This window comes from Triticum aestivum, chromosome 3D, assembly GCF_018294505.1.
Source record: "Triticum aestivum cultivar Chinese Spring chromosome 3D, IWGSC CS RefSeq v2.1, whole genome shotgun sequence".
Taxonomy (NCBI): domain Eukaryota; kingdom Viridiplantae; phylum Streptophyta; class Magnoliopsida; order Poales; family Poaceae; genus Triticum; species Triticum aestivum.
In genome coordinates this window covers 316,215,678-316,236,899 of record NC_057802.1, presented here as the reverse complement: position 1 = coordinate 316,236,899, position 21,222 = coordinate 316,215,678, and the positions used below count along the sequence as shown (strand labels likewise).

Below are 21,222 nucleotides of genomic sequence, written 5' to 3'. Positions count from 1 at the left end.
GGTGATGTGGCATCATTACGAGGGGGTTTCTGTAGCTTAATTACCCGGGCGTGACACCATCACTCCTGCAATGGCACCGAAGATGAAATAGAGAGTCCCAATATCCTTGTGGTTAGTAGAGAAGAGCCATCGAACCATATTTGTAATTTTTTATGTTAGAAATGAAAGCTTTCCTTATCAAAGAGGGGCCGGGGGCTGGAAGAGAAAAGAAAGAGGGGCCCACCCGGGGGCTGGAAGAGAAAAGAATCAGAATTACTGAGCTACCCCGCTCTTTTTTTTTCTAATTCCCTTCTAAGATCCTCCGACTTAAACAAGTCGAGAGCATGCTCGTGCTCAGCTCTTTCGAGACTTGCCTTGCTCTTGGGGATTTCTTCCCATCGGATCCTCTGTTCCACTTCCAGGCACCTCCTTGCGGAGCTTTCCGCCTCAAGGAGATCCCGGTTGTGAGAAACAACATTTCTAAAGAAAACAGATCCTCCCTCATTCTCCCACAGATCTTGATAAGACGCTTGGAGAACAGTGAAAGAATCAGTTGCGTGAATATGGTCCAGATAGGAATGAAGCGCTTCAACGACCAAGTAGGGCTCGATCGGTAGATAAGGCCCTATACTTTGATAAAGCGCCACAAATTCCTGAATGACATCTTATCACATACTAGATATCTTTTCTTCCATTAGGAAGAGCTTAAGCCATCCACGTATGTCCTCCAGAGGGGTATTGTGATTAAGCTCATTCTGAATGAACGTAACCCATCCAGGATCCTGCTCGTAAAGGCTCAGATAGAAGTTTAGCCCTGCTAAATGAGCTAGAGCTAGGGGATCCTCAATCTCTGGAGGAAGAGTAATAATGAAGGAGACTCCGAAAAGATTTAAAATTCGGAGAAGAATAATAGAAATAAAACGCAAAATAAATAAAAATAGACAAATAGAAAATAATAAAAAAATCGTATATATAAGGAAACTTAATACAAAAGCAAAAATAGAAAGCAGTAAACCTGCTAGTGGAGAAGTGCCATCGAACCATATTTGTCATTTTTTATTTTAGAAATGAAAACTTTCCTTATCAAAGAGGGGCCGGGGGGCTGGAAGAGAAGAACTTGAATACTAAACGCTGGAAGAGAAGAACCTTAATACTAAACCAAGTTTCGGGAACTTCTTGGTGACTTGATTGGTTCCCTTCCCCCAATTTGCAAAGGATGATTCCTGTGAAGGTGATCTCGATCACCATTCTATGATATTTCTGGATGCTTTTGAGAAGCTTTTCCTTTTACCTAATGCCGGCTACCGACAACTTACTTCATGCTATTACTAACACTTATGACTGAGCCGCACTTGCTTTCCAAAAGAAATTGAAACTATCATGCGTGAGACTAGCCAATAGAAGAAAGAGCCACAAGCAAGCCATAGCTTTTCTTCGCTTTCTTCAACAATGTGAATCTACCTCACTCCTCATCATAACTCAAATACAAATTCGAGTTGCAAATTGATATTTCCTCACGTAAGCAATAAAATGTGAAACCAATATTCATCATGAAACTTCAGACACTGATGATTGTGAGGTTCTGGAAGAGAGACAATGTAGGCTGAAAAAAAGTAAACAGAAAACCACCCCTTAAACTCATTTGCTCAACATTCTTTCCACAGCAACTAGAAAAGTGGAGAAAATCCAATAAGGGGAGGTCCCGGTGAATACAAATCAATTGGAAACCGAACCCCGCATTCATGTCTCTAGCAAGGCTGTCTAAGCTAAGTGGCCATGGACCCATGGACCCGGGGAATCTGAACCATTAGGTAGAGTTTCAGCTGAAAGAAAACCAGGTCAATCTTCTGATCGCGAGTCTTTACAAGCTTGAAACAACTTAAGCACAGGCGGGAGTCGCCCCTTTTAAAGTCAGTATTTATGCGGCGCTGAACTAACGAGCGGATACCTAACCTTTGAAGGAGAAGAAAAGACGGATGTATCTTTCATTCATATCGATCAGATGTGCTTTGCTCAGGACTCCCATTTTACCATTGCCTAAGCCATATTACATAAAGCATAGTGAGTGATACGCAATGCTGGTACCACCATGTTTTTTCCTCACTCTGTGTAGCCACACTCGTTTGTCCATTTCTACTTATTATTTATGTTAAATAGTATCCGTTGGTTGTAGAAGCACTGGCGTTCAGGGATTGCAAAATCCATAATATCAAGAAGTGGTAGGAACCTGGCTAACCTCACTGCGGATAACGCGCTGTAGAAGAAAGTGGATCAACCAAAGTAGACCTTGATCGAAAGGCACCACAAGGCGAACCAATAGAGTGTGGTGTAAGCGGTGAAGCGGAATAGGAATTGGAACTGCTTGAACTAGTAAGGGATTCCGCTACCGCGCAACCTCGGGAGCTCCGAAAACGATATACTTGCTTCACTCAAGGTTCTAGACAAAGTTCTCCTAAGCAGGGCGGAAGGAAAAACAAGAGCAGTATAGCTAGCTAAAGTGGGTTCTAGACAAAGTTCTCCTAAGCAGGGCGGAAGGAAAAACAAGAGCAGTATAGCTCTACATTACGCTTGGGGGGCCTCGTCTTACTCACTCACCTTCTACTAATCGGACCGTGCCAAAACAACCAGCCTAGCAATAGGCAAGGACTGGCTGAAATCCCTTTCCGGATCCAGTCTATCCGTATCTGCTGTCCCTTCCGCTTTCTGTGTTGATGGAGCTTGGTCAGATAGTTCCGGTATTGCGAAGGAGGGCAACGCATGGGGTCATCCAATCCCTTCTGATCGGTTGTCATATTGAATTGCAAATTCTCGTATAGTAAGAGTTCCTTCGGTTTCCTACCTAGCACATTCTCTGTTGTCTACGCCAATATTTGACATGCGAGTAGAGTGTGGCTGGCTACATACGGGGGAACTCAACCTACCTTTCGAAGGGTATACCTTTACAGATGAGTGAAACGAGGATTTAGGTATATAAGGAGATGACCCGCCAAGCGAGCCAGCCTGATACCGACTTTCATTGGTAGGCCATGAAACATAGAGAATGGGAACTTGTTCGCACGTACCTCGACCGCAGGTCTGAGAATGACGAGTGTGCTTTCGCCCACAGCTTCTGTTGCTTAACCGGCTCGTGGTGTTTATGGTCCTGACCCGGTACAGCCGCTAAGCTCAATTTTCATTTCCAAGTGTTGTTACTAGCCTCGAGAGAGATGTTTCACAGGATTCACCTGCAACTGATAAACCTGGGGGATAATACCCAAAAAGTCCTTTTTTCTGATCATAGAGGAGCCGTGTGAAGCTAAGGTTTCATGTATAGTTTTGTAATAGTGGTGGGAGCTGTGATGTTATTATCGACTATGATTATCTAACAGTTCAAGTACAGTTGATATAGTTGAAGCACAACCAAAATATGGTTTTTTTTATGGAATCTTTGGTGTCAGCCTATAGGCTTTCTAGTTTTTAGAAATTCTTCTTTGGCCGAATGTGAAAGATTACCCAGAGGGGGAATTAGTTGCATGTTATCAAACCGAATATTCCGGTATCAAATATGGTTTCTTTTTTCTTGTTTCTTACTTATCCATATTAGTTTCCTCTTTATTTGTAACAGTTCTTTACTTAGGCGGGTGGCATTTCTCTATTCCCTACATATCCACGATTCTCCCAGTGTAGGAATAACACTAGTTATCTTGACCTTGATTCGTTCAAGCATTTTTTCCTTACTATACTCCAGTACGATTAGGAAAAGAATCTGTGTACTCAACGGTGCATTGATAATTATCTGGGATTTATTTTGCTCTTTAAAGCAAAACGGTGTCTTGACTCTCAAGAATAGTGTGTGTTAATATACATGTAGATAAAGATAGAGATAGCAACGAACTGGATGCATAGTCAAACAAAAAACTTGTGACTTGTTCTCGTAGGCTAACTAACCAAATCATAGGATCTAACACGAGAACGGATAAACACCGCGCCCCCGCCACGTCTATCTATATAAGCTAATCCCTCGACCTCAACCGACTCCCAAATCTCAATTGCTTTGGCTCTCTCTCTCCCTCCCTTTCGCTGCGTGCGCCGTCCAATCCAAACCAATCCCAAGTCCCCACCCGCTCGCGGCAAGCAAAGCAAGATGATTTCCCCGGATGTGGCTCGCGACGTCGTCGGCAATGTCATCTCCTTCGGCCTCTTCCTCTCCCCTGTGTAAGCCACCGCCGCCACGCCCTTGTCCGCTTGTCTAGTCTACTCTCTATGGAAGGTGGTTGGTAATTAGGGTTTGATTCCAATGAGGGGGCGCTTGCTTTTTGCTTGTACATGTGCAGGCCGACGTTATGGCGGATCATCAAGAACAAGGACGTGGAGGAGTTCAAGTCGGACCCGTACCTAGCGACGCTGCTCAACTGCATGCTCTGGGTGTTCTACGGCATCCTCTACGTCATATTCGGCTCGGCAATGTACGCCTCCCTGCTCACCATCATGGTACGTACCCATCGATCCCGCTCTTGATCCACGTGCATAGATGTCTTTTTAGATCTATATTGGTAGATGTTAGTGATATTGTTGGCGAATAGGCGTGCGTTCCCCTTCGGTTGGTGGCAGCGGTGATGTTGTTGGTGTTGTGTGGATGAGGGTTTCATAGGTTAAGTTGTCGTGCATGGTCACTTACTACTGGGTCAGTCAAGGATTTTGTGGACCCAGCTGTCAGTGACACGTTGCCTTTGCAGTTCAGAATGGATTGGTGATTCAGGGGTTCTACTGTTTAAGATTAAAAAAGCCGATATTAATTCTTGAACTTCTATTTAAGAACAGATTAGCCATATTCATCTTCTCCAGTCTCCAGGTTCTTTTCTGATTACTGATTAATGATGGGTTGCCATCATCTTTCAAATCTATTGCATGATCTAGACACAGTGATCTATGAAGGATCTTGCAGCTTACTCGGGGCAAGTGACTCATCAGGTTATAGCTGAGGCATTCATTATGTACCACTATTAGCATACCTTAGTTGCTGTTTGTTCTGGAAGCATGGATGCGGGAGCCAATTTTGGAACCAAATCCATCTCTAAAAGATGCTTCAATGGCCCTGTTTTAACCATCGTGTCAAATCTCTTCTTTCCCCCTTTTTACCAGTAAAAACCAACATGCTACCTTTTGGGCTAAACTGTCATGGTGTTCGTGTGGCACATCCCAAGAACATGTTGCTCTATGTTCCGTAAAAAGGCCTATTGTTCGTTTCTACCTAAAAAGATACCGTAGCCCCTACGTGTCCTCTGATTATCGATGTGGTGTTCTTGGTTACTTGCAGTTGCATTCAATACAGGCAGTTATGTTGTACAATTGATTAGCCAACCAAACTTGTTCTGTTGTTCTCGCCAAACTCGTTGGCTGTTGAGTGATGGGTCTGGAACGGGAGGAATATTTCATCTAATGAAATCTGCCATGTTCAGCATCATCATAAACATATGTGTTCACCTAGGGGATGCAAGTTTCAGGTGTGCCAGATTTCGAATCATGTGTTCTTGGATAGAAATAGTACATGTGTCCCTGTACCAGTCTGTGCTTTTTGTGATCTTCCCTTGCCAACTCTATGAGATGATCACGTTGAAACGGAAAAGGGATCCTATATGTCGGTTTCTTCTCGTGGGTCATGTGGTCCAGGTGTAGAGTTCACCAATATTACCTGCTGAATTTATTTACATTTTACATAGAACATAGAATCAATCTTGTTAATTACCTATTTAAATATATATATATATTTGGAACGCTCGAGCTGTTGCATCCTGTGCTTGGAATTAATGAATATATATTTTTGCGGGGAGGAATTAATGTGTATTGTGGGTTGCATGCAGGGTAAAGTGATCAAGAACAAGAGTGTCGAGTACATGCCCTTCTTCCTGTCGCTGGTGAGCTTCCTCAACGGCGTCTGCTGGACGTCCTACGCTCTCATCAAATTCGACCTCTACGTCACAGTCAGTAATATCTCCATCTTCAGGTTCCAACCAAATCTTATATAACTTGAGAGTGCCTCTCTAACCGTGCCGGCTCTTGTCTTCGTTCGTGCACTGCAGATCCCCAATGGCCTCGGTGCGCTATTCAGCCTCGTCCTGTACGCCTGCTACTACAGGCCGACCCCCAAGAAGGAGAAGAGCGTAAAGCTCAAATGTGATTGAAGGCTCCTGGCTCCTTGACTGCAATAAAAAGTGCTAGCTACAGTAAGAACAAGGGAATCTAGAGACCGAGACTGATAGAAAAGGCTAGGCTACTTCTATTCGTTATTCGTTTCCCATATGATTTTCCATATTTTACCATAAAAATAGGATGTTTTTAGCCATTTATTGTTAGTACTGAAATCAGGCATAAAGGATTTTACGGGAGGTAAAGAAGTTATTTCAACAACGTTCCTGTCATCAAATCCTGATTCAACAAAGCCATGCCAGCTGTGTTGGTCGTTCCTCCGATTCAAAGTTCTCTTGGATTCCAAAAAGCATCGCTACCCGCATACTGGAGTTGCTTAAATCTATTGAATTCCACCTCTGCACCTCTTTCTTGGGGCATAGGTGAACCTATAATTGATAGTAGAGCGTATTCTAAATCCCCAACCCTCATGATGCACTTCATTTGATTCATTCCGCTTATCGTACCACTTAGAGCTTTCAAACCCTTTTCTTAGCGCTGTGGTAATATGTTGTTATTTAGAAATAGGAATGGTATGTTTAATAGCTCGCATATGTGTGTTTCAGATTCTATAGTACTCGGTTCTTCTGTTCGACGAGTTCTGATTTTCCTAGGTCTAATAATATGTTTACTGGTTCGTTTTCACCGGAGGAGGTAGCTAGAAATCCTGTTTTGTCAGTAGGTTGGCATACAAGGAGGATAAAGGAAAGCCCGTTTGTAGTTCAATTCGTTAGAACCAAATGGCACGTTGAGAAACGAGAACTTCCACATGCCGAGCATCATTACCGTACTGGTGACTTCACCACCTGTTCAACTATTAGCTTTCTTGCCTTATCACAATCGAATGAATTGAGACAACCAGAGCAACTGGAACTACTACATCTGAGAGAGATGAGGAACCTAACCTATGGTGAATGCCGAAAGCCTTACGCATTGCTTTAAGAATGGGTCTAGCGGGCGTATTGAATCCGCGACCCCTATCTCTTCACTTCTGATCGATTAGGGAGGGGGACGCCTCTTACTCAAATACGCCTTTTGGGGGTGTGCGTTTTCCAACTGGCTAGTCGGATCCTTCTTCTATAGAAATTGGAAACAGAAATCCCTGTTATAGCGGAGGTTATATTCCACTTCTGAAACAATCTCATTAATGCATAAATAGTAATAGGTTATTTAATGGCGGGAATCATAATTCGAAGATGGTGGTAAAGCATAAGGCTGCGGAAGCGAAATCACACTAATCTAGTTGGCCAAAGCAAGGGAAGTTCATCTCTTTCTTATTTTGCCTACGGCACATAGTGAAAGGCATTCTATCGATCCGCCATTAAGCTTCGATCGATCGCCTACTTTCATTCCTGATATATCTCTAATGCTTTTCTTGCAGCGAGAAAACAGATGTGTAACGGCTTCCGAGTAACAAAGAGCTGGTTTTGCCTACCTCTTGAAGGCTCGAAAGGCTGGTAAAGTGACAAATAGGCTAGATTGTCCTATTAAAACAGACCTTGTGCCAAATAGAAGGTAGTCCCTTGATCCATCCTTGCAGACGAGATACATCGATTGAGGTTCAGCAAAACGAAATCAGCTGCATGCATAGACGCCAAAAAAGGAGATCAAAAGAATCTTTCGAATCGACATAAATTATATAATCTATAGAAGTACAAGATTTGGAAAAGAGGGATCAGACACGATCGCGAGAATTCTTCTTGTTCCCGGTCAATGAAATTCCTGAATTCAAGTACCTCGACTTTCCAATATTGATAGTTCGCGAAAGAACTAAGATCTTCAAGGCTATACCAACTGAGCTATCCTGACCATTTGTGGAATATAGATTCCCCGGTTTTCTTCCTGGCTCGGACTCCTTGTCTGGAATAGGTCGCGTAACAACCCCCCAGAGAGAGACTCGAGTTATTTACTTCTTTGTTAAAATAGATTATATAGCCATGATGGTTGGTCAAGTGGACAATGCCCAGGTGGGTAGACCCATATAGTAGGGGAGATAATTGCCCTGCAGTGCTATTGAGACCGATCTAGGTTATTGATGGCTTTTATTTAAAGAGAAGGAGCTTAAAGGTGATGGATAAGGCTTTCACCCATCCGATACTGAGTAATCCGTTAATCGATCCCCAAGGGAAGGGTACTTGTATCTATAGCACATTGGTGCTTCAAGCAGGCCAGCCCACTCTTAACAACAATGCAATCAGTCCATTCACTCAAAACCGGAACCCACACTCAAAGTTAAGGTCAATACTCCATTTATACATACCAGCCTCGACAGAGGGGAAGCACCTACAACATAATCACTCATGAAAACATATTGAGTCACTTCTAGATAGATTAGTTGATTCACAATGCCCGCAGATACCTATATATGTTATTTAACCTTTTATTGGAATATGTTTATCTAAGGAAGATCGAACTAGTCTTAATATATGGAAGATCTTGGGGATAAGGAGCTTAAACGTTATCGATCGACATATTGGCTCGATCGAGGCCCAGGCTCTGCCCTCTGAGCACTTAAGCATGCATCCAGATTCGGTCTCTGGCTTGCTCATCAATATGTTAGTGTGGCAAGTGCTTAATGTAGCATTCTTGTCAAGGACTTCCCAATGTTTAAATAGAGTCCAGGGATCTGTAGGCTTGTATTGGGAATGCCATCCGCTTCCAGCGTGTGGTTGACCGGGCTGCCATCACAATAATCTAGGGTTTGCATATGCTCTAGCATTCATTCTTGTTCTTGGTCTTGCTTGTTCTCCCTCGATCTCACTGCTTCCTTCCTACCCCCGGTAGCAAAAGTCACAAGATTAGTTATTTAAAATGGGCCTTCTGCCTTGGGTTGCTTTGGACCATTTGACTGGATTCCCAGTATGGCACCTTGCCCATAAAAGCTAACTACTAATTTCGGTGAAGGAAGAAGCAAGTTCCCAAGAGAAGTGAAGTCATCAACCAGGTATTAGTTTACCAATCTAAAAGTCAAGTGATACAGGTCGGGATGGGAAGAGAGAAGCGATTTCCTCGAATTTGCTTTCGAAAAGGTGTAGCTGCATGGAACAAAATCCACATTACCAGTTCTCAATTATGAGTAACTTACATGATGAAATATTCTTATTATTGTTAGCACCTCTGCTCTACCTTTTCAGGCTAGCTTCCCATCGCTCGAAGTACACTTCCGGTGCAGTTCTCACTGGTCAAGCACCATCGCTTGATTTCTCTCATAACTCTTCCACCTACTCCTTTGAGTAAAGGAGAAGATCGTTGGATTGATCCCTCGATTTGGACACAGTAGGGAGCTTCTTCATTCAGTGGACAAGGAATTCTACGGCTCAAGTCTCTGAGCTTGATTGCACATAGGGTGAGAGAAATCTACCTTCTACTAAGGTGTACTGTGTGTAGGGCCCTGCTAAGTCTTAAAGACCAACTTGAGGACTCAAGCCAACCGCTGACTGACTTCTCAATGGCCCAAGAAAAGCAATTTGAAAACAAATCTAAGTAGTTCCACACACAGGGCTTTGTTTGAAAGACAGAGGTATGTTCGTAAAGGTAGGCTAGGCGCAGTGCAATCCTTAGAAAGCATACCTAGATTCAAAGCCCACTCTTTCCTTTAGCTTCCACCGCTGTCTTATGCGGCAAATAACCACCTAGGGAGTAGAAGTTTCTTATCTCTATTTCGATTGCATTCTATGTCAATAGGTTCGTTTTTGCTTTATCGATAACTATCTCCTCTTGATGGAAGAACAGAAATCTCATTTGATTCGCTAGGAATAGGAAAATTTGGAATAAGCAGAAGGGAGATTGGATTGGGACGACTAGTCGGTATTCGAAGATCCATTGGGCTTAATGAAATAGACTAATAAAGACATTCGCGCAGAGCACACGATTTGCTAACTAGTCAGGATTCAGATTTGGTGTAGCATAGTTTGGATCAGTGATATCATGACCTGAGCAGGCATCCTTCACCTCGGAATTTCCCATATTATGAACAGTCAAAGTTCACGTGGATGCTGCTTTCTGTCTCGGATACTGGAATAGGCGCAACTGGAGCAATTTTCCGAGATGCGGCGGGCATGTTCATTGCGGCCTGCAGTGTTATGCTCGCTCGGGCAATTGACGCAACATCAGCGGAAGCAAAGACAATATCTGTTGAGGGCGAGCCCCGCTCCCGAAGATACCTGATTACAAGTATGTTATCAAAGCGTTAAAGCGCGAATTCACATCTGTAAAAGATTTCCACATTCCGTGAGATTCCTTGCCTACCAAAGAAAGGTGCAAATAAGCCATTTTATTCAATTTTTCCTCTGCTGATCCTGCTCATGCTTTTTTTTATCAATTGGTAAAGTCTCTCAGCCTTGCAAAGTGGAAAAAGAGATGGGCGTCAGATCCATGTTTCGCTAATCCCGAGCTTGAAGAGAAGTGAATGCCCGTGGGGAAACGAAGAAGGCCTAGGGTTATCTATTGAAAACCATGCATGCCCAGATCTATTACGAAAGTTGGAAAAACACAGTGGACAAATGCAGTTATTTTCAAAGAAGAATGAGGCAATCGATCATCCGGATGAAAGGGATATGGAAAGTGGGCTTGTTCTTCACTCTATAAGTAAATATAATAGGCATCCATGGTTAACAAGTAGAGACTTCGCCTTTCTCTAAAGAGCCCAGAGGTCCTGCTAAATAAGATGTATTGTGAGCACAAGATGGACCTGAGCTCCTCTCTTAAACCAAGGCATACTCTACTGGCTTTCCCGTGGAAGTTTTAGAAGGCGGTTAGGTTAAAGATAAAGCGGTTGAGCAGTGAGAAGTGCACCGGAAGTGTACTTTGAGCGATGGGAAGCTAGCGTGAAAGGTGCTCCAACTTGCTTGCTTGGTCAAAACAGGCTTTAAAGACAGCTTTCTCTTTCGCTATATTACTTGGATAGTTTAGGCTTTCTTTTACTTCCTCATTCACCAATCTATCACGACCGTCTTCTTTTCCTCCCTGAACTCATTTGAGTTGGTTTCGGTTGGTGAAGTCACTGGTATGGTATGATGGTTTAGTATCGTGCTCCTATAGTCCCATTGCCATCTCTTGGATTAGAATTTGACACTTGATCATCGGTCTTCTAGGTCAAATGGGTGTCATCCCTTCTCAGCTTCTCACTTGAAGAACTATGAGATCTCTTGGTTCCAAACGTTAGTTATCCTGTTCTCGAACTTTTTTTGCCTTCTTTGTTTCAACGATAGCTTTTAGCCCATCCAGCTCGAATGAAGCTAGCTCTTCCCCTATAATATGCTTTCCTTCGGGGCAGGTTCTTTAAAAAGAAAAGAAGAAAACCTGAGACCGGTTGACTTCTCCGTCCTCAGCTTGTTGAATTGCATGGTGGAGTTAGGGCTCCCATATAAAACGTATAGTAAGTGGGTTGAGTGCTATCAACCAGATAAGATGCTGATAGTCTCGCAAAAGTACTTAACCTTGAAGATCAAATAGGATTTATCATTTCTAGATCAGACCCGGGGTCAGTTCGAAATACGACTCCCGTAAATAGATCTAGTCGAGGAAAGCATGTTGAATATCCGGTTTCATAAAAATAACTACATTCTCACATTTCTCGATCAGAAAATGAATAAGATAAAAAACGCCATCATTCTTATTTTAGAGAGGTGTCCCCAGAAGAAGGTTTCTTCAGTATTAGCTGAATGTCTGACTTATGGTAGGAAGCTGTAGTTAGGGACGCCCCTACTTTATTTACAAGATGAAAGAGATCCGTATCAAGAGCTTATTCTTTTGGCTTTAAGCATGGTGTTTTCATTCATTTGTAACTATATAGATATATAGCCCTTGCAACCATGTCCTGGTCTACCCTTTTCCCTGATCTTTGGACCCGTCCACTTAACTTGAGCTTACATCTTGACCCTCGTATGTAGATTTCTGATTTCCTTCACAATGAACAATCTATTATCCACTTTTGAATCAAAACACCAACCACAACCGACCCAATAGTAGGAGTAGGCGGCAGTGAAAGTGCCACAGCCAGGGGAAGTGCCAGAGTCTAGAACCGAAGGTGGTTGCTACCTGATAAGATCCAAAGCGCAGCAAAGCCCCACGAAAGCAAACAGTACGGGTGGAGGAGTTACCGTGGGCACCGTGTTGGTTCAATCTCTCTAGAGGTAGTGTGAAAAACCCTCAATTCAAGAGTTCCTGTTGACGGTCCCATTCCTTACTCTCTTTTTCAACCAACTTAATTGTAGTCCGCATTTCATTCCGCTGAGGATTTTGCGTATCACAGCTTTCGATCGACCAATACCCAATCCGCTATTAACAAGCAGTTGGATAGAGCTTCAGCAGAGGGATTTGGTGTAACAACTCCCTTTACTGGACACTCAATTAAAACGAGATTCTTTCGGGTTAATGCAAAACTAAGTTCTTTTCTCATAAATCAGGTCAAAATCATGAAATCATGCCAAAAAAACGGGGGGGGGGGGTATGCAACTTTTTCCAGTGAGATCATCTACTCCCTTCTCTTTGGCGGATTCAATCATGCCTTGGTAATTGTGGCTTGGCCTAAGCGCTCACCTAAAAGTCCAAGAAAGAAGGCAAAACAGCTATATAGAGCCCCTCCCTCGAGTCGAGCAATGAACAAGTAAGTAGAGACAAGGAAGAGGGGAAATGCAATATCGTTATGTTATAGCAAGATCATCAGATCATGGGTGAAGCAATCGATCATCAAAAAGTTCTTTATCAACCGGCAGAAAGCATGGTAATTCATTCAATTTATCGGAAAAGGATCGAACATGAGTCATCGCATTGTTTCTAGATCTTCGATACCTCTATATTCTGATGAATAGGTCCTAAAATGGTCAATCGATTGTTTTCTCAACGGGAATCGAGGAAATGGCAAGGGTTTGACTATGGAGAGCAGAGGAATAGTTTCCTTTATCAAAAGAAGCCTATTGACTTGGAAATAGAAGATGTTGTAACTTAACTGCACCCTTCCTCTTCTGCCCATCTTTACAACGCTATGCACATCTCCTTCTTTGTTTTGAAAAAGAAAAGGGCCTCTTTCCTTTTCCCAATACTTGACCAAGATTTCTGTTTAGTTCAGTTCCAGATTAGGAAGCAATAGATGTTCCATTGGCCGAGAAGGAAACCAGTAAGCAGATTGAAGAGATAGATTGAATAACAGGCAGATTCCCCTCGTAACAGGCATATAAATAAGTCCCATTAAATTGATTGATAGAATATGCATCGATGGTGTCGAGTCAATCCTTGTAAGCTAAATACTACACAACCCTCCTTAGAGGGGGAACCTTAGAGGAAGAATACATATTACTTAGAGGACGGATGATGGTACATAGGCAAATCCTCAATCTATAGATGCTTTAGTGCCAGGCAGGCAGATTCAGAGCCGCTCGGGCAACGAACAACTCGTTTTTCATAAGATAGTTGCGTTGCAGGTAAAGCTAGCAGTAGTTGGAGCTAAAGCAAGCTAGCTATAGGTGTTCGGATAGTTGTGTTGATAGAGGGTTTTCTCCCGGGAGACATATCGATTACACACAAGAACCTAACTCTACTTCTTTTATCCTCCTTACTGCTCCTTATCTCATTTCTCCTTTTATTAGCACAACACCTTGTACTCCTTTACAAAAGCTGTATCGCTCAGAGCACAAATCGTTGTGCTCCTCACTGTTCAAGAGAGTTCTTGCCCTTCTCTGATCGGGGAAGGTCATTTAAAAACACTAGATCAGCCCATTTCAGTTGAAGAAAAAAAGTGATCCACCTACTATATATGATCGATACCAAAAGATTGGATGTCATTTCTCAACACCAGCTTCTCACCTGGAGGAGGGAAGGGAGATATGAGCATAGCGATAGCGGTATCTTTTCCTCTTTTGATAGAAGCCCACATGCCCACTCTTCTACCCCCCCCCCCCGTACCAGAGGGTATCGGGGGCCTCATGATCTCCACGATCAGAGATCACTACACAGGAAACAGCTATATGAAAAACTTGCTTGCTTCTTCAAATCTCGAAAAAATAGAACGTATACAAAGTGTTTTTGATTTTTCCATTCTCTTCGGGGAACCAATAGAAAGATTATCAGATGGCTTTCATGATATTATGCTTCCTTGCCCGTGTGGAACATGTGTGAGCATTATGTTTTTCCAACAAGTGATCCGACTGGAAGAAGTGTTATATGAGGACTTCGAGATCAAATAGAAAATCTGTCTCTCCATCCCTCGTGAGCCACTTATTTCTCCGAAATCAGAGATCAGCGTGATTTTCCTCCTTTTTCCCAAATAGTCGACGGTCTTACACCATTGGGATACTTTGGCTAAACTGGAGTACCTATATGAGAGACCGGTGCTAAAACCTTTTCTCGAGATATCTTCCAGATTCTTAGGGTCCTTGCTCCGGATCTCGCCCCCCGGTGCGAAAGCAGTTGGTTCCGTAGTTTGAGAATTCTACTAATTCCAAGTATTCCATTATTATTATTAAATAAGATAATATAAAAAGTAAAGAGGAGAAGACATAACTAGAAGAATTGTGAGAAATAAGTTAATTTATCAAGTTGAGGCATTTCGATTTGGATTTCAAATAAGAAAAAAAAGGATTTTGTGAAATTTAGGAGTCGTTCGAAAGCATCAAGAGGGAAGAACTCAAATAGAAAGGTAGGAAAAGTTGGCACCCAACCTAATTCCCCTCCCAGTTGTACCCTTATGGCGGGGAAACGACACCTATGGGATCACTGGAATCCCTTCTACGGTTGGCGGTCGCGGGGCTGTGAGAAGAGCAGGTTTAGGAGCTAGCACAAAGATCGTTTACCCAGGTTCGGGCCGCGAGGATGCGTAATACCCTAGTCCTGCTTTGGTGTGTCTTTCAGAGTGTTCTTGAGCTCTCGAACTTGCTACGGTGGCTGCGTAGTTCCAAAGAGCCGAATACCTCTCCAGTATGCCTCGGGCCTCCTTTTATAGTCGAAAAAGGGGTTGCCACAGTGGCACACAGGAGGTGGAAAGGTGTACAGTGCGCGAGCTTATCGCCCGGCATTACGGGACAAAGCATATTAAATGCGCTACTTAGGTGTCCATTAGCTTTATCGGGGACGGGAACGAGGCCCGTCCCGTCCGTCGCCGCTCCGCCTCGCTTCGACACGCGCCCAGGCTAGCGATGTGTGCAGCGCCATGTAGGCAGGCAGGCTGCTGAGGTGGCGCGGTGGCAGGGCCTTCACGAAGATCTGCATGCCACCACGCCGGTGCTTGCTGAGTTGGTCTGGAAGCCGCATGTTGCCATGCAGGTGCCTGCCCAGCTGGTTGGGCTGGCAGCTGCATGCGAACGGCGGCGGAGTCTTGGTTGATGTGGGCCTGGCTGTGGACCCGCAGGCGTTCTCGGCAAGGGTCTTGCCGGGGCCCCGACAAGGGTCTTGCCGCGGTAGCATGGTTGTCCCCGGCAAGGATCTCGCCGGGGGTCTTGTGGATCTCCTTGGCAAGGATCTTTGCCGAGGATCGTCGTCTTCTAGTCCTCATCTGATCCTGTGTGCTTATGATCTTGACAAAGATCTGCATGCCACCACGGAGGTGCCTCCCGAGCCCTGGTTCCAATGTAGTTGTTGATGGCATTTGGAACCCTTGGGCTCAAGGATGGCTCGCTCTGCTGGCGTTGGGCAAGTTGCCCCGGCAAAGCTCTTGCCGGGGCCGCGGAGGTCGTCCCGGCAAGGGTCTTGCCGGGGGGTCAACCTCGCCCCTTTGCTCTCTGTGTTTCTGATCTTGGCGTTGCCTTGTTCGTCCTGTGCTTCGGTTTTCCTCCGACCTCCCTCCTCTGCCCTGCTAAGTGTGGCCGCGGCGCGCGGCTCTGACTGCCCATGCACAAGTAAAGGGGTCAAAAGAAGAGCCCCTAATTTTGTACACCGACAGGAGCCCCCGGGTCTGGGCCACACATAAGCGCGACGCGTTGTTGGGCCAGGCCCAGAACGGTGCGCGGGCAGGTGGGGCGGATTTTTACCGCGGTAACTTTTCGTCCGCTGCGCTTCCCCACGACCCACGTTGAACGCGCGACGTGGAGGGTCGTGCGTGATGTGGGGGTCATGCATGGGGTGGTCTCCGCACGCATGCGTCACATCGCAGTTAATGGGAAAAGAGGCGGCCCGCGCCTTCCCCGTAAAAAGGAATAACCGCGGGTGCGCTGCTGATTTACCCCCTGCGCCTTCTCCAATCTTGGAACCGCCGTCCCCTTCTTCCTCCCTCTCAAGCTTTTTCCCCCTCTCGCCACCGCCGCGCCTTTGTCCTCCTCAACCGCCATGGCGCCCAAAACCAGCAGAGGCAAGTACGGCGGCCAAGGATGACGGGGAGAAGGAGCCGCCGGAGAGCGAGTTGGCAGTGCGGCGGACGCGGCACGCCTATTTTCCGTCGACGGTCGATGCGGTCGAACTCCGAGACTACTTCAAACACCTGTGGGGGTGTAAGACGGGGGGCGAGACGACGGGGCATCCGGCCACGCGCGTCATCCCCGCCGCTTTCGCCGAAGCCGGCCCAAATCGGTACCCATTCTTTGTCGATTACTTCTCCTGCGGCCTCTGTCCCCCTTCTCTGATTTCTTCAATGACGGCATGCACACCTACGGCTTCCACCTTCTGGATTTTACTCCAAATTCCATGGCGTGCATGGCTCTTTTTGCGCACCTCTGCGAGGGTTTCGCCGGGGTGCATCCCAACACGGTTCTCTTCCACCACTACTTCTTCCCTCGGATCCAAAAGGGGGGTGCCATTTCCGGTTGCGTCGCCTGGATCCCAAGGTCCAAGGGGACATAACTGGAGGGCGCTCAGAAGGAGAGGTGGGAGGAGTGGCGGGGCCGGCGGTGCTAGATTGAGGAAGATGATCCACAAGATTTTTGCCAGGTTCACCAGGTGCTGCCGGTTCATCGAAATGACTGGAGCAATGTCCTGCCCTCGACGCGAAGCTCACAGTTGCCACCACCAGGATTCTCCGCCTCACCGAGGCCGGGATCACCCTTGAGATGAACGGGTGGATTTCATCCGCTTCCGAATCGCTCCGGTGCAAAACAAGGGGAGGCCGGTCTGGCTCTTTATGAACGCGGCCGACATCATGAGGCTTCGACCCGGCCTTGACCACAACTTCACGGTGATGGGGCACACCCACTTCTGCTAGCGGCTCTTCCAGATCGACGTGAACTGCGACGGCAAGGTCGAGCGGTCCGGCAAGGCTGCCAAAACTGGCAAGGTCACCAAGGGGCCCTTGTTTGGGTTGCTGGCGGGGGTGGTCCCGCTGAGCAATAACTCGCGCCGAAACGACATCATTGCCATGATGCCGGAGTTCAACGCGCCTGGCCTCGCCTCAACTTGGGCCGAGCCGCCGGAGGATCAAGTGCAGGAGTTTTTTGATATCTTGGAGGAGAAGTACGTCAGCGCTGAGCCGCGGCTCGTCCAGGACACCACCCAGGCGGAGCTGGACTACATCGCCGCCAGGGCGGTGGAGGCGGAGCTCGCCAGGGAGGCCGGGAGCGCCGGCAGCATGGAGGACAAGGCCGCGGCAGAGGCGGAGGAAAAGGAGCTCGCCCAGTGGGCGGAGGCCGCTGGGGAGGCCAGCAGTGCTGGCACTGGGGCCCCTCTCATTGAAGATGTGGTCGACGAGCTGTCGGAGGAGGAGGTCGAGACCGTCGACCCCCCGGCAACAGGGAGAGGGCGAGTCCTGCGGCGGGCCAGCTCTGGCGAGCCGCTGCAAACCCAGGGGGCATCCGTGCGCCAGACGACGGCCGCAGCGGTGAGGAAAGTGGTGAAAGCCGCGGTGGCGAAGAAGGCAACTGCCTCTGCTTCGTCCAGGCGTCCACGGACCCCATCTGCTTCCCCTCCTCCCGCAGATGACGACGTGGAGGACGAGTAAGTATCTTGTTCCCTTTTTATTGCCATCTCTGCCTTCTCAAACCGTGCCGCTTATCTTGATTTGTTTCTTTCATTGCAGGGACGCGGAGACACTGGCCCAGAGGGTGAAGAGGGCCAGGGCTTCGGCGAGCGGCCAGCCCCCGGCAGGTACTTCTGGTACACCGCTGGTGGTGTTGAGCAGCCCGGACAGCAGCCCCCGGCGCAGCCCCCAGCGTAAGCTCATCACTCACCCCTCGTCGACGTGTGTCGGGGGTACGATCCTTTGGCGCTGACCTTGCCGTGGTTGCAGGAGGAGGGCAGCAGGAGGAGGAGCCACCAAGGGCTACCCCCAACACGCCGCCCCCATCGACCACGCCGCCCCGAGGGGCGTCCCCGGCAAGGGCGCCAGGCACCGAGCCCCTGCACACGGAGGAGGAGGAGGAGGCAAACTCAGGCGCTGGTGGCTTCACCTCAGCGCCAGATGTTGCCGGGGAGGGGACCTCTTCTTCCCAGCCCGGCACGGGTAAGTCACTCGCTTTCCGTCCCTGTTCTTTTTCTGTTCTTTCTAAATCTTGGTCCCGGCTTCGCCTCATCCCCTTCTCGGTATCCAGATCCTCCCTCGGCGGACCGGGAAGACATAGACACCGTCATCGAGGACGTCGCCAAAGATGCCGCGGCGGAGGCCGAGAAGATCGCCACCGAGGAAGCCGCTAAGGATGCTGCTGAGGGCGCCGCCAAGGGGTCCGCCGGGGAACCCGGCAAGGCTGCCGCCGAGGAAGCCGACAAGGGGCCTGCTGGGGAGGCCGGCAAAGCCACTGTCGAGGAGGAGGTGGTTGACGACCAACCCTCCTCCTCCGCTGCCTCTGGCTCTGGCAGGTATCTGAAGGTGAGTGATCACCTGTTCGTCCACCTCCCAGGGACGGCGAGCACCGGGGCGCCCATCGAGGGGGAGGTGTTTGACGACGAAGTGCTCGCCGCCGCCGGGCTTGAGGTTGTTGACGAGCCGAGCGCTGGTGGCGGCGGTTCCCAAGAAGAGCGGCTCCTCCGGGCCATGAGTGCCAACTTCCAGAAGCTCCAGGCGCTTCGCCGTGCCCGCCTGGACAAGGCCAAGTCCAGGATGGCGGTGGTGGACAAGGCGGAGGCGGACCTCGAGGGGCGTGTCACCAAGGCACAGGCTTGGTTCTGCCAGGCCCACAAGGACCTGAAGGCCGCCCAAGACGCGCTGGCTGAGCGCGACCTGGCGCTCGTCATGAAGCAGGCCGACATCAAGAAGGCCCAGGAACTGGCGAAGCAGGAGGCCGCTCTGGCCAAGGCCGCTCGGCACCAGCAGCAGGCTGCGCTAAACTCCCAGGAGGAGGACATTGCCGCGCGCGAGGAGAGGCTCGCCGCAACGCTCCGTGGCAAGGACGAGGAGGTGGAGAAGTTTGTTGTGCAGCGGACCCAGGAGCTGGAGCAGAGGCACAAGGAGGCACTCGATGCCCAGGCTCTGGCTCACACCGGCAAGGTAAAGAGCTGGAGGTGGAGCGGGACGGGCTGAAGGATCAGGCCCTGAAGCTGGCCAAAGAGAAGGACACGCTGAACGGTGCCCTGGTGGAGGCGCAGGGCATAGTCCTCGGCAAGGTTGAGCAGCTCTCCAAGGCCAACAACTCCAAAAAAGATCTGAAGCTGAAGCTGGAGGGTCTTGAAAGGATGCTCTCGGAGGCCAAGGCCCGGGAGGGGACCCTAGCCAAGGATCTGGAGGCCGAGAAGCAGCTGCGGAAGAACGAAGCCGCCAACCACAAGGATTTTGTGGATGGCGAGAACCGCTGGATCGCCCGCCTCAAAGATGTCGCCGGCAGGATCACCATGCAGCTGGCCACCATGGGGATGCCAAATGTGAAGTACACCCCGGAGCGCAATGCGAGCCCCAACGCCAAGCTGACCCTGTTCTTCGAGGGTGTTCTCGGAGCCCTGGAGCATTTCCGCTCCACCAGGGCGACTTTCCTGGCCAATGAGGCCCGGAGGCTTCGCCGGGGTGCCATGACCAAGGTTCTCACCAAGGTGGCGTACTGGAATCCCAACCTCGACTTCGATGCTGCGTATCGAGCCCGTCATCAGCCACATCGATGGAGTCCAGAGGGTAGAGGGCCAGTGCCGGGACTAGGCACCCTGTTTCTTATCGCTGCTGCAAGTTCATTACCAAGACTATTTTTATCTCTAGTTAGAACTGCGGCAACAAGTGACGTAATATAACTCTGCGGTAGTTTTAAATTGACGCATATTATTTTCCCGTTCAATCTCTCTCTATATGTCCACCCTATGTTTCCTTGGGTAGGCTGGCCGGCGCGTAAACCCAAGCCGCGACGCCTCGAGGACAGATCCTCGATAGCCGGCCGGGTGTGCTTGCTGCCAGGCAGACCACCTTACCACTCTCAACGCGGCCGCTCGAACTGTCGAGCTTGACTCGAGTCAGAATCGAGAGTGTTGCCAATTGCGGAATGCTACCGTGCCATTCTCGACGCGGCCGCTTAAGCTGTTGAGCGGACTCGAAATAGAGGAAGGGCGTTGCCAATAGCGGAATGGCCCCATTGCGTGCAGGTTTTCCATACAAAGGATGAGATCTCCGAGGGGAATAACCTTATATAAAAAGGAAATATTTAAAGTTCGGCATGACTTAGCTTTCCTGTCGCCGCACTGGCGCCCTTCGCGCTTGCAGGCGGCGCCGTTCTCTTGGCCGTCTTCTTCTTTAGAAGCCATGGCCACGAGGAACTGCTAAGCTGGCTACTAAACCAGATTATCACAACCGCGCCCCCTACCTGGCGCGCCAAAGATGTTAGGGAAACGACACCTATGGGATCACTGGAATCCCTTCTACGGTTGGCATGCGCGGGGTTGTGAGAAGAGCAGGTTTAGGAGCTAGCACAAAGATCGTTTACCCAGGTTCGGGCCGCGAGGATGCGTAATACCCTAGTCCTGCTTTGGTGTGTCTTTCAGAGTGTTCTTGAGCTCTCGAACTAGCTACGGTGGCTGCGTAGTTCCAAAGAGCCGAATCCCTCTCCAGTCTGCCTCGGGCCTCCTTTTATAGTCGAAAAAGGGGTTGCCATAGTGGCAAGCGTATTAAATGCGCTACTTAGGTGTCCATTAGCTTTATCGGGGATGGGAACGAGGCCCGTCCCGTCCGTCGCCGCTCCGCCTCGCTTCGACATGCACCCAGGCCAGCGATGTGTGCAGCGCCATGTAGGCAGGCAGGATACTGAGGTGGTG

The 21,222-nt window shown here is 48.3% G+C and overlaps 1 protein-coding gene across 2 annotated transcripts; it reads left to right on the top strand.

Moving 5' to 3' along the window:
* The first annotated feature begins 3,005 nt into the window (after positions 1–3,005).
* LOC123078614 (bidirectional sugar transporter SWEET6a-like) lies at positions 3,006–6,466 on the top strand. Of its 2 annotated transcripts, XM_044501178.1 has the most exons (4): positions 3,006–3,052; positions 4,293–4,449; positions 5,820–5,939; positions 6,039–6,466. In XM_044501178.1, the coding sequence occupies exons 1-4, from the start codon at positions 3,006–3,008 to the stop codon at positions 6,138–6,140; spliced, it is 426 nt and encodes a 141-aa protein (XP_044357113.1). In that variant the 3' UTR covers positions 6,141–6,466. The 2 variants fall into 2 exon arrangements, 1 of the variants encoding a protein (XP_044357113.1); XR_006437571.1 differs by lacking the exons at positions 3,006–3,052; positions 5,820–5,939; positions 6,039–6,466 and adding an exon at positions 4,019–4,173 and having other exon boundaries at positions 4,293–4,429.
* Positions 6,467–21,222: the final 14,756 nt, after the last annotated feature.

What these genes read in the sequence shown, in the direction of transcription:
- LOC123078614 (XM_044501178.1), top strand. Translation starts at nt 3,006, where the DNA reads ATGAAACATAGAGAATGGGAACTTGTTCGCACGTACCTCGACCGCAG. An exon ending in CGCACGTACCTCGACCGCAG is followed by an intron (nt 3,053 to 4,292) that starts GTCTGAGAATGA and finishes GTACATGTGCAG; the next exon opens with GCCGACGTTATGGCGGATCA. An exon ending in AATTCGACCTCTACGTCACA is followed by an intron (nt 5,940 to 6,038) that starts GTCAGTAATATC and finishes CGTGCACTGCAG; the next exon opens with ATCCCCAATGGCCTCGGTGC.